General features: G+C 33.8%; 1 protein-coding gene across 1 annotated transcript; it reads right to left on the bottom strand.

The window, feature by feature from the left end:
• Positions 1-5428: 5428 nt before the first annotated feature.
• LOC109002159 (cationic amino acid transporter 7, chloroplastic) lies at positions 5429-9692 on the bottom strand. Its single transcript, XM_018979798.2, has 5 exons — positions 9169-9692; positions 8838-9057; positions 8397-8748; positions 8019-8253; positions 5429-6753 (listed from the first exon to the last, which is right to left on the bottom strand). The coding sequence occupies exons 1-5, from the start codon at positions 9545-9547 to the stop codon at positions 6185-6187; spliced, it is 1755 nt and encodes a 584-aa protein (XP_018835343.1). The 5' UTR covers positions 9548-9692; the 3' UTR covers positions 5429-6184.
• Between the last annotated feature and the right edge of the window lie 4104 nt (positions 9693-13796).

Raw genomic sequence — 13796 nt, 5'->3', positions numbered from 1 at the left:
AGAAAATGTATTCTTTTTCATATACAACCTAAATCCCAAAAATGTTCTAAATTCAAAGAACATGACCAGACTTTCGAAAGGCTTGGAATGTGATTGTGAGGCCCAAGAACAGGGAACAAATAGTTAGTTTAGGTTATGGGTCAGAGCAAAACATATAAAAACAGATGAAACAGGTGAAGATGACGATTCATCTAATTGATTGATTTGACATAGCCATCATCCAAAATAAATTTTGAGTTCTAAACTCACCAATAACTTGCAGCCTTGTATTTATAAAGTTTATGAACTTAATTGGATAATATTTATCATGAGAGTAGTGCTATCTTTAAATATTTTAAAAAAATTACAATATTATTAAAAAATTATTTTTTTAATCATTAAGTAAAAAAAAAATTATCAAGACCCAGTTCAATTAGAATCCAACTGTCCGTGAGAGTAGCATTTTTGTTAGCATAATAATTGCTTACTTAGAGTTTTCTTAACATGGTAGACGATCACGATGTGTTAATGTGTCATTGTTCCTTGTATTTTAATCATTAGATTAACTCTCGTTTAAAAAAAATCTAATGATTGATTAATAATATTCTATTCACATAGTATGATAGAAGTGAAAATACTAGTACAGGTCCGTACGATATGTTGTTTTCCTAAAAGTCGGATTACTCTGGGCGGTAAAGTAGCGCGCTCACTTTGACCGCTAGTTACTTTTACAATTTTATTTTTCATTTTTTTCACATATTTTTAATATATTTAAATATTTTTAAAAAATAAAAAATATATCAATACACTTAAAATCACTTCCTTAATCATTAAGTAAAAATAAAATAAAATAAAATAAAATTTCCCAAGCGGTTAAGTAGAGCTATAAGAATTGGTAGATAAAATAGTTTTTTCCTTTTCCTAAACTTTTGATATGCTCAATCAACAACACAATCAAAACAAAGTTGTCATTTTCATATGGTCCATATCTTGTCTCTTTTTAAGAGTAGATTTCTTCTTATTTAGTGAATTTAACGCACTCAATAGACATAACGAAAACGAGAGATGGACATGAAACCCACCTTAAGGAGGCATAGAAGGGACAGAAATTGAGGCAAAGCATTAAAGGTTTGCATGCTTACAAATTTGGAGTGGACCCTTTTCGATGAGTAAAAACTTAGTTGGTTTGAGTTCTTTTTATTCGAGTCTTTTCCATAAGATCAAGCATATCTTCAACCCAACTAAAAGGCAAGAAAGATACCCAACCCAACCCAACCCAACCTCGATAACATGATATCCTCCTCATCTCATCCCTTTTTACAGTATATATATATTTTTTTGGGGGTGTTGCTTTCATTGCCCATTTATTCATAGGTCAAACTCAAATGCATGAATGGCAAGTTGTGGTAGTGTATCTAAATCACTTTTATGGTCCGTTTGATGAGAATATATACCACTTTCTTTGGTCCTACTTCAGCTTGATGAAGTTGTTTTCACTTCCCATACTAACTCAAAAAAAAAAAAAATCCCATGAAAGCAAAAAATATATATATTAAAAAAAGTGAAAATATATTTCTATCAATTGGTTTATTTTATATTGTCTAAAAAAATTTTTTCTCATCAGTCAATATTCACTACCTCACATCCCACACTCTATAAAAAAAATTATAAGTGTGGGATGTAAAAGTGAATAGTAACTGATTGATAGAATTCTTCGTTATCCAAAAGATGGTGGGTGAAAAGATATCCAATAGTGCCTTCCAATGGCATTGAACCCAAAAAAAAAAAAAAAAAAAAGAAATGAAAAGCTTCCATATAGCTTAGAAAGCATTGTGGATATGAAGCCAAATTGGGTTTTATTATAATTTTTGTTTATAAATAATAAAATTTGGGTACAAAGTGGAAGCTTAGCTTTCATCCCATTAATAATCTATGGATTCTAAGTAAAGGTGAGATTTGATCTTACATTACCATCATGATTCGTGAACCTGAAACACGTTACCAAATTATCAATTAAGAATCATATGAGCACCTTCCAAAGGGTTTTGGAATCGTATAAAGATTGATAGGATAATAATTTTACGAGTAATGATATATTTACAATTCATTTTTTTAATAATTATTTTTTATGGTTATATTTCAAATAGAGGCCATTTATTTAAAATTTGAAACTCAAGTCATACGGAAAAAAATAGAGAAATATCTGTATTTTTTATGAGGTAGCATCGTCATATTGGCTAGATATAAAAACAAATTCCGAAATAATTGTAACATAATGAACAAGAGGATTTTGAATATGTAGCTTAAAGATTCTCCTCTCAAGTGCTTCAACAGATTTGATATAAGCAAAAGGATAATACACAATACTTTTCACAACATTTTACACGACTCTATTATCAAATGAGAGATATTTTATATTACTTTATAAAAATATCATTATTTTAAAATATAATTGTGCGGATATCATTACTAAAGAAATTTGGTTTCTCTCTTCAATCTTCATATCTAAATACAAATATTCATATAATTTCTGTTACTACTTTAGATTTAGAATTCAAATCGCTTTAATTTTGACAATAAGAATAAGACAAAATTTCAATCAGATATTATTAACATATAAAAATATCTAACTTTTCCAAAAGCCACATGAAGATTGAACAGAGAGAAAAAAAATTATTTTTTTATTTTTGATTTTTTTAATTTTTTTTAATAAAATTTGGTTGAACAAATTGGAGCCCTAAGGAATATTATCATCTTTGAATTTCTATTTTTTGCATTGATCTTCATATTGCCTTTTCCCCCCTTTTGACTTAAGAATCCAAGTAGTGGAACCACCAATTGCAAATCCACTTGCGGAGAATCCACATTTCTAATTTATTATATTTTTTTCTCATCCTCTTCAAGATGCTTTTGGAGCATCATTATCTTCCAATTGAAAAAAAAATGATAATGATATTCAAGAATTATTCAGGCAACATTGCTTTATTTATTTATTTATTTATTTTCTGATGTAAAACCGCATATATATTGTTAAACTAGTCTCTCTAGTCTTACACCGCCTCGAAGATACTTTGTTTATCATTTTATTAGACTTCATATAAATAAGGTCATTTTGTAAAGATAAATGATTTAGCTATAAAAATATTACATAAAAATAAATCTATAAACGGACGTGACTTGATGCGGTGCGTTGTAAAGACACCGATTATTACAACCCCTTTGTAAAAGCATGTGTGTATGATCCAATAAAATTCATTTTCACTTTCATCATACGCAATTTGAAAATTAAGTGGAAACTACAAATCAGATAATGAAGGAAGGTAAAATATCTTCATTGATAGAGAGGAAACTATCTACAAGGAAAAAAAAAAATTACAAGGGATTTTGATTGGTAGATCATTTAGATATTTAGAAAGAATTGGTTGAGCTATAACTCAGTCATTGAAGTAGTAGATTCTAATATCTACATCGACATCCTCTCTTTTTGGTAGAGTAATATTAGATACAGTAATACTAAGGACAAAATGAAAACCATGAAGAGATAAGAATGGACGTGAGTGAGATAAAAAGAGGACTGCACATGTCAGGGAGAATAGAAGGGACGTGAATGAAACATGAGGGCTACACATATCAGGAGGACAAGGGAGATATTAGAGATGTAAAGTGGCAGATGATCAGAAGATAAGGCAAATGGATCACGCAAGGGAGATTTATCAAAAGCTGGCTGGCATGTACAGTAGGGGGTCAGACAAGCCTATAAGAAGGGATGCCTGGACAACATTAAAAATGATTTCTTATGAACTGATGAAAAAGAGAACATTCGGACGAATAAATCGATGGAAATATAGAGAGAGAAAGACTCCAACTTCTCTACACAGTGAAACATGAGGATCTATGAGTGATTGTAAACATATATATATTATATTGGAGACTTCTCTCCACAAATTATGTGGACGTAGGCATATTGTTGAACTACATAAATCTTGTGTCGTCTCTTTTTACTTTCACATCACTTATTTTCTATTCACCGCCATGGATGTACGAGCCGCCACCGTACAGCTGCACCGGAACACTGTCGGGGGTTCCAAATAATTCTCATTGCTGCACCAGGGGCGTGAAGTTATCCAGACCTGTGAAACACGACATTAATAATACACTTCTTTTAAAAAAAGTGAGGTCTATTAATAAAAAATTAATTTTTTTATATAGATTTTATATTTACTCACTTTTTTAAAAATAAGTATACAATACTTACGCACTCTACGACTATAAATATATATTTTTTTTTGTAATAATAGAAGGAGAGAGAGAGAGAGAGATATTGCATTGTTATGTTCGACAGTTGGCGAAGAGATTGTAGATGTTATATATACGTAAATTAAAAAATAATTAGAAAAGAACAAACGCAAAACTTTTCTTCAGTACGACAAAAATCTTTCATCAAAAGAAATATACCACAGAACTATAAAAGAGAAGGTCAAGATTCCCTAAATATATGGAAATTGAAGAATCGAAAGTTAGAATTTTCCCTTTACACTCTAAAATTCAATTACAGAGCAGTGGTGGTATATTTGCCCTTTCATTACTTGTACTACAATCTCATGCCCCAAAAAAATAAAAAATAAAACAGAGAAACAATTTCGTAGAAAATGAAATGTAATTACAACTATTTAGCAGGCGAGAAGTATTATAGATATAAAAAAAATTATATAAAAATAAATTTAGAAAACGATATAATTTTATGTTATCAATTAAATTTATTTTAAAATAAAAATAATTTTATAATATTTTATTTTATAAATTTATTTTTACATAATCTTTTTATAACTAAATATTTCCCCAGCCACCAAATCAAAGTACAAATAGGACGAAATATTCGTTGAGACCCCCAAAAAAATGATAGTGGCCAATTGACTATTGGAGAAGACAAAAAGGATTTAATTAGGATATGGAAGCAAACATTGAACCAACATGATGGCCCCATGGTTCTGTGTCTCTCTATTTATTTTTTATCACCATCTCTCTGAACTGGAATGATAGATATGACATGGAATTGCTGTTTTTATGTGCTTTTGATTTTGTGTTCCTCTCTCTCTCTCTCTCTCTCTCTCTCTCTTATTATATATACACACATATTTGGATCATTGATTTCACCATTAAACTATGGCACATCCTTAAAGAAAATTTTGGTGCCTTGTTTTATGGTTATACTGACCAAAAAATGAAGGCATTTTCTTGCAGAAATTCAAAGATACTGCAGGGTTTGTGTAGTGTGAAAATATATTTGGGTTGTGAATGATAAGTTGGCCACAATCCTCTTCTAAGACATCATGTAACCCAATTTGCCAAGGGGGAGATGTACCTTTTTTTTTTTTAACTTCAATTTTTGTGGGGGAGGAGGGCAAGATATATCATTAACTAGAAGGAATGAAGGGCAGATGAGAAGAAATTAACTTTTTCAATCCACTATGTAAAAGTGAAAGAAAAACAAAATTGGTATTATAGAAATGTTGGGTTAATATTGCTGTCACTGCATAAAAGAAAAGGAGAGGAAAAGTTGATGGAACACATCCTCTAGAGTCTAGTCATTCACTTGCAGCATTTTCTGATACCAGAATCCATTCATATCCATTTGTAAATTCTCAGTTACATCAATAAACTCCGTAGAACTCTCCTCCATAGACCACATCAATAATCTCCATGGTTACCAGAAATAAACTTTTTCAATCCACCATCTGCAATCTGGACAGAGACATTCATTTTAGCAAGAATACAATCTCATGCATCACTTCAATTATCAAAATATTTTTCTTGCCTCAGGATTGTGGTCACAGAGATCATAAATGTTCCTTGAGAATCACATAGATTCACAACTTTACAATAACAAAAAGAGGCCAATGGCTTCATAACAATTAGCTTCTTGCCCTCTGTTTTACATCATCCTTTTCCTTCATGAACTGTCAAGGTCACATATCCAACTTTGCAAAGTTGGAAGGATTAGTTGACCTGATGTACAAAGAGCTCACAACCTAAGCCTAACTCCGACTGTACAATTTTCCATTTGTGCAAAATTTGCAGCCAAGCTACCATATTCTATTCTGATCTTCTCCTTTCCTTCAAGCACCTTTTTCAAGTACCCATCAATCCACAAAGAGGTTTTTTTAACTCCTGAGAAGAAATAACAAAAAGTTGAGCAAAAGGGATTCTACACTTTAAGACCAAGGTCCTCAATTTCTTTTGATTCCATATGACTTTCACCATTCTTTTGACCAAAAAATTCATCTTCTTCAGCATCAAAACTAGCATGAACACTGTAGAAGACATATACAAGCACGGCAAGAGCTGAAAAAAATCCAAACCGCACATAGGATGGCCCATTCAGAGACCCTAGCAAGAATATGTTCAAGAATATTGATATGGAAGGTATCCATGGCATCAAAGGGACACCCCAGAACTCGGGCTTCCTAGCTTGTGGAACCATGCAATGGAAAATCTGTATTAATGCCAGTGCAATTACACCACAGGCACTGAGCATGAAGCCTTTAGGATTTCCCGGTGGTGCAAATTTCCAGATGAGGGTGAATATGATGGAGGTAAGGGTAAATGAGCACAAGAAAGACAAGGTCGGTCGCGGATCTGTTGTCCCCTGTGCAACATAACGTCTGTAGATCACAGCATTTGCCACCATGTAGAAGACAAAGAGTGTGCCGATGGAAACAAGGTCAAGCAGGACTCTCAGCTCAGTGAAAAGGGCAATGGCTGCAGTGAAGACTCCTGCAAGGGAAATGATACATATGCGTGAGAAAGATACAGCACAAAATGACTTTCTTAGTTTCACTTCCAATGTTTTCATCCAAAACGGAATTCTCATCATTTAGGATACAATACATTTCAAGAGAAAAGTCCAAAGGTCCCACGGAGATAAATTTCCTACTATGATAGGACATGGATAGATTATTCTTCAATAAGATCTATTCAGCTGCTTTCAACATTATTTGATCACGGGGGACAGTGACCACAATTATTATCTGTAAATGGTGGATTTTCTCACAGAAATGGTGAGGGCTGGACCAATTTACACCATTCACCAAAGACTTCAAAATCAAATATGATCATTTGGAGTGAAAGGGACCGAGTCAAATCAGCCGCCCCATCTATTTTAAAGCAAAATTGTACTGTGCTACGAATGCAATGCACTGGTGTCAGGTATATGGACTCAGTCGCTAGTGTGCAAGTTATTCTTGTCATAAGACCCATTTCATGTATTTATCTCTCTGCCACTCGATATTCAGCAAGTAAATCTTTTTCTCTACCTTATGCTCCTATAATCTCGCTCGCACCACACGTCCATCGTGAACTAAGAAGTGCTGCGCAACCTTGTCTACATCTCACAAAAGGACTAAAATCAATGGTGCAAGGTCCCAACGCATGGGAGTCAAACACCTGGTTATGACCCTACGGTATCCATGGAGGTGCCAACAGGCCAAAGGTATATGCTTCATCAAAAAAACTAATTATTGGCAAAAATCCTCCGTCCCCTAAATAACCCACTTAAAACAAATTCATCAAATTTTGAGATAATCAGAGCTTTGAATGCTTAGTTAGTGTGTCAGATAAGAGGAGGCCCTCATTGTCTGGTTTCTCGAGAAACAAACAAGAGCTATAGTATAAAAAAGTAAATAACGCAAACAAACTCAAAAGCCTACCATTATTTAACAACTCTATTTACATCCAGCTAATACTATGGCGTCACTTTATTAAAACTAATTACAATTTTACTTAAAGTATCTTCTATTTGAAATAAAGGAGTAAACTTTTATCATTTTCTCTAGGCAACTCAAAACTAGCCTTCCAAAACCGAAACGTTAGTGTAGTTGGGACCCATCCCCAGCGAAACTATTACAACAGTTCAGATTCGGGCGCACCCAAGCAGTCCCAATGGCCACACAGTATACACCATTATAAACAGTAATAAAAGAGTTAAAATTGTCTAAAAAAGTTGTCGTTTGGGGTTTGAAAGGGAAAAAAGTGTAACGTACCCAGAAAAGCGGAGGCGTTGACGGGTGTGGATGTCTTGGGGTGGACCCTAGCGAACCAGGCGGGGACCACGCTGGACCGTCCGATCACGCACATGTACCGAGCCTGTCCCAGCATCGCCACCAACAAGGACGTCAGAATCCCGAAGCTGGCTCCCACTCCGATCACGTTCGAAACCCATCCCCAGCCGTCCGATTTCCCTCTGAACGCCGCCACAAACGGCGTCTCGGCGTTGAACTGCAGGACGGTTAAGGACATGTCAGTCATTTCGAACGCACTCCACCAAAATCGGATTTGGATAAAGTAGAATTATCAAAATAAATAAATAAATTGTCTAGAAAATTAAAATAAAATATATGGCTAATAAATTACCAATTTACCATATCGTATGGAAGGAGCTTGGACATTGAAGCGGCCATGAGGCAGTAGAGAATGGTGACGAGTATGACGGAGCCCGAGACTCCGATAGGGATGTCCTTGACGGGATCCCGGACTTCTTCGGCCATGGTGGAAACGGCGTCGTATCCTATATAACTGATATAGACCACAGCTGCCCCTTCGAAAACGCCTGAAGCCCCGAAAGGAAAGAACCCGGATGGGTGGTGTTCCGGGTCGCCGGGTTCGGTGAAGTTCCTCCAGTCTCCTTGCCAGAATCCCACCAGTATCACGAACGCTATGAACAAAATATGCAGCGCCGTCAACACCATGTTCACCACCGAGCTCTCCCTCGTACTGAAAGAACCAAAGAAAGGTGAAGTGAGATTGAAAAACTTGGAATGCAAACCAGAGTGAGGATAAAAATGATTTTCGTGGACTCGTACCTGTAGCAGATGATGAGGGTGATGATCAAAACAACGAAGACTGCGACAATATCGATTTGGTTGAAGCCGTCTGGGAGTGAAGGGACAGTGAGTCTCCATTTATCGGTGGACACTCCAATAGCTGTGCCCAGATAGGAAGTGAAGCTTCTTGCGACGGCGGCGTTTGACATCACGTAGTCCATCACGAGGTTCGCGCCGGTCAAAAATGCGGCGAACTCGCCTGTGCAAAAACTCAAATGAGGAATATTAGTGACGGTGGTGGTGATATACGCGCTAAGAAGAAAATTGTAATAAAAAAAAAAGTGGCTTAGGGTGGCGGCCACAAACTGACCAAAAGTGACGCGGAGGTAGCTGAAAGCACCACCAGCGACGGGCATGTCGACGGCGAACTCGGTATAGCAGAAGGCGGAAAGGAGGGCACAGAGGCCGGCAATGGCGTAGGAGAGGACGACAGCGGGGCCGGCATAGAGAGCGCCCCGGCTTGTGCTGACGAAGACTCCGGCACCGACCATGCCGCCGACGCCGAATCCGACGAGGTCGAACCATCGGAGCGTCCGCTGCATATAGGGACCTGAACGAGCCCTGACCCGGCTGACCTCGTCGAAGGAGGTGGAAACGGAGCAGGCACGGCGGGAAAGTCGGGTGGGGGTCTGAGACAGTGCCAGGAAGTAGGCTTGGAGGCTCGAGAACGACGAGCCATGGCTCTCCATTGAGTACCTCTGTTTGGTATATATCTGAGACTCTCACTCAGGAGTCCGTATGCAGGTGAGGAGGTAAGAGTGGGTGAAGGTGGTTTATAAAGGTAGAGGAGGACATGGAAGTTTCGTGAAAAAGGAAGGCTAGTCTGACAATGGACGGCGTGACTGATGAGCCACTATTGCTTTGTATGGGGGACTGTAGAAACCGAGCCGGAGATAGCAGCCGTTTCCGTGAGAGTGAGGGGCCCACTCAAATGGCCCACAATTAAGCCTGGCAGGTTTACTGTTGTATATGAATCGAAATGATTCGTAAATAATAAAATAAAAATTATATTTTTTATTATATTTTATATATAAATTTTAAAAAAATTATTTTAAAATTTTAAAAAATTAAATTAATTATTAATAAAAATTTTAAAAAATTATAATAATAAAATAAATTTTGAATACAAATGAGATCTAATTATCTCGAAAAATGTTGTATACCACACAATTTATCTTTTTTTATTTTATTTTAGCAGATATTAGTACTGTGCATAACTTTAATTATAAGAAGTAGTTATAGAATTAGATAATTTTACTCAAATTTTTCTTTTATAAAAATTATATTAATACGATGATACGTAAAATCATAAAGCTTACCAACCTCGTTACTTAAAAGATAATATTTAATTTATAAGATTAAAAATTTAAAACTCCTCATCCAAATTAAATTATACTATATAACCATTTTATTATTTTTGTTCTATAATTTATACGACTTAAAAATATATTTTTTGATTATAAAATAAATATAATATATTATTAAAATTAACACATGATATATCTATATTGATCTCGCTTGTGATAGCGTGAAATTACAAAATATATATAATGTAAAATAGTCCTAAAATCAAAACAACGAAAAAGAAACTAGAAAACCATTACAAAACTTAAAACGTGAAAAAAAAAAAAAAAAAACCACCAACAAAGGTGGTCAGGTGCCCGTTGAGGGTTAAGTCTAAAATGGAATTTGGATCGAAATTAGTTTAGTCTAATTTTAAGTTGAGTATAATATTCAAATATCCAACTATCAAATCATTAAACCTATTTCAAATCGAAATCTATTTATATGTCGGACTCACAAATTTTTTTCAACTATATACCAATTTATAAGCGGGATCCACAATCTTTTTAAATTTTTTATAAATATATATAAATTCATCTTAACATCTAAATACATATAAATTAATATTATGTGAGACTCACAAAACTCATTTTACCATCTCAACTCACTATTATTCATAAAAAACTCAATTCATCTCAACATCTAAAAAGTGCCTAAATCTCAACCGTCTAAAGGGTGATCAGCTAAGAAGGGACCACCTATCCTAATGGTGACTTGTTTTTTTTTTTTTTTTCATATTTTATATTATTTATATGAGAAAAATTATTTGTATAAATCTCAAATAGATAAGTTCAACATAATGACTTTATAAAAAATAGCCCCTCCTATTATGAAAAAAATATTTTTTTGAAAAAGACTTGCACGAAACTTATCACTTGTAACTCTTTAAAATTAAATAATACTATCCATAATCTCTTTTATCATTATTTTCTCATTATCCAATATAGTATTCAATAATTAAAGATTACTTAATATATTTTACTTATTAATCTATTATTTAATCAAAAAATTTTACGTATAATCATTTTTTATGTACTCAATTATTGTGATTTATTATGTCATTTTTTTTAATATAAAATAATTTTTAAGAGAATCAAAATAGATGGATGTGTAATAGATTTTGTTTTAAAAAAAAAAAAAAAGTTTATAAAGTACGGATATAGTGCAGAGAGGCAGGCGGCGGCGTTGTAGGAAAAAGAAGGGGGGGGGGGCCTTTTTTTTATGTTTAGAGGGTGGCGTGTGGAAGCGTCAATGTCTATGTGAAAGACACAGAGAATTAAAAGCCACACATTCCCTCCACCGTTCAGTTTCTTTTGGCTTGGGGGCCCAAAATAACAACATTCTGTCCACAATACCTCCACCACCGCGCTTTACGTGTCGTTGCTCCTTCATGTACTTTAGTTTTCATCGTTCAACTCCATGCTCATCAATTCTATCACCTTGCTCTGTCTCTCTCGCTTTCTCAAAATGCAGACCACTTCTATCCGAATTCCATAAATTTGTCTGCAAAACCACTGTGCGCCGTTGCTGTCTGACTCCTGCAGAAAGCAAAGGCTATGCTTAATAGAGTGAGTGGTTCAAAATAATAAAAAATAATAATCGATGAAAATAATTTTTATATTTTAAAATAAAGATATTTATATAAAATAATATTATTTTATAAAAATATTTTTTATTTTAAATAGAATTATATAAAAAATATTATACATCTATCATTTTCTAAATAAAAATCTTATCTCTTTGTGTCCAACCAAAATTTTCCATCAAATTTTTAAAAAGATGCAAAGCTCCGAAGATGGGTTCCACAGAATCATTAATGGGGTTTTTTAGGCCCCCAAGCGCTGGAAATTCCAACTCCATTTCCTCTTTTTTTTTTTTTCCCTGTCAGTCTTCTTCTGTTATTTGCTTTTCCTTATTAAAGAATGGTTAGAGCTCTGTCCTCAGCCTTTTTAATGGCTCTGATTAAGATTGAAATGGGTTTCCACATTAAGGTAAGAGTACTACTGTTATGGTGTTGGCTGGCCTTCATATTTTGGTGGGGTTTATAACCCAATTAATTTTAAGCTTTCATAAAACAATTTTTTTTTTTTATTTTTATGAGGAAATGTATGTGTAGATATTAAATTGAGTTGAATTGAGATAATAAAATATTATTAGAATATTATTTATTATTATTTTAAAATTTGAAAAAATTGAATTATTTATTATATTTTATTTTAGAATTTAAAAAAATTACAATGATGAGTTGGAATGATTTTAGATTCCAAACGAGAGTTGAAGTAATGTTGGGATTTTAGGTTCCAAAATATATAAATTTTAGAAGAAAAATAATAGTTGAAGTCGTGAGTGTGCAAACATCGTGCAATTAATTTGAAAAAGAGTAAAATCTACTATTATTTTTTTTCATGTAAATATTATATTTATTTATTTTTTTCAAATTAATTACACGACACTTGCACACTCCACTTTAACCATTCACTTATTTTGGAAAGAATGTAATTGTGAAGCTATGAGCAAGTCAAGCACAGCTGCTGCTTTGGTAGGCTTGATAGCATCAGAAACCAGATGTCACTACAAAAACTTATCTAACTTGCTTCGACCTGTATGTCAATTTCAATTGCCCATCAACCTGCATTTACCTGCAGATGGTCTCCATCGCTTTGAGATCATCATACACAATAAAATCTAACCTAAATATTCTCAAGACTTTTCATATCCCCTTTGACCACTCTTCCTGTATTACTCCATTATTCAATGCAGAGACGGAGAGTGGAGTGGACTGTCCAGAACGTATGAACAGTGTACTGTATTGGCTCTCGGACATTATCTTTTGAAGCACGATTCCCACCCCCATTAGGTTATCAGCCCAAATAAATTTTGAAAAATGATACTTGGAGTCGTGAGTGTGCAAGCGTTGTACAGTCATTTTGAAAAAAATGAATAAATATGAGACCCACATGAAAAGAAATTAATTTTTTAATAGTAGACTTCATTCTTTTTCAAAATGATTGTACGACGTTTGCGCATTCCACAACTATATGTAACATTACTCATAAATTTTTTGCCTCCCCTCCCTATAGATAGTGGCTAAGTCAAAGTCAAACCACAAAACAGATTAAAAAAAAAAAACAAAAAAACAATGGGTTTTTTCTAGCAGCTTGTTTAAAAATGTTAATCATGCTTAGGTATCTTAAACATAGTGGAAGGTAAAGCCCTTTTGAGCTTATGCAAGCAAAGCAAATCAGACTTCCAAAACCATCATACTATTCTCTATTATTATTAAGTACCAACTGATCTAAAAAAGTACAGTACTTTATTTACTTGTTTTAGTTTTCTTTTTTAGCTTAAAATAAACAGTTCTTTTAGTTTATATTTCTAGTAAGAGAAATGTTATGCATTAGTCACTATTTATTTTTATACTCTATACTTATAGTTTTTCATAAAGTATGGAGTACGAGATAGTAAATAATAACCGATGAGAATAATTTTTCTTCTAATAATGGGAGACAAAACTGCAAATCAAGTCTTGTTGTGTCATTAATATAGAGAACACTTAAAATAGAAGGACTTGAAGTCAAATTGTAAAATTAGTAG

Source organism: Juglans regia, chromosome 5 (genome assembly GCF_001411555.2).
Source record: "Juglans regia cultivar Chandler chromosome 5, Walnut 2.0, whole genome shotgun sequence".
Taxonomy (NCBI): Eukaryota; Viridiplantae; Streptophyta; class Magnoliopsida; order Fagales; family Juglandaceae; genus Juglans; species Juglans regia.
Note: the sequence above shows the minus strand (reverse complement) of the source record. Positions and strands in the feature narration are given on the sequence as shown.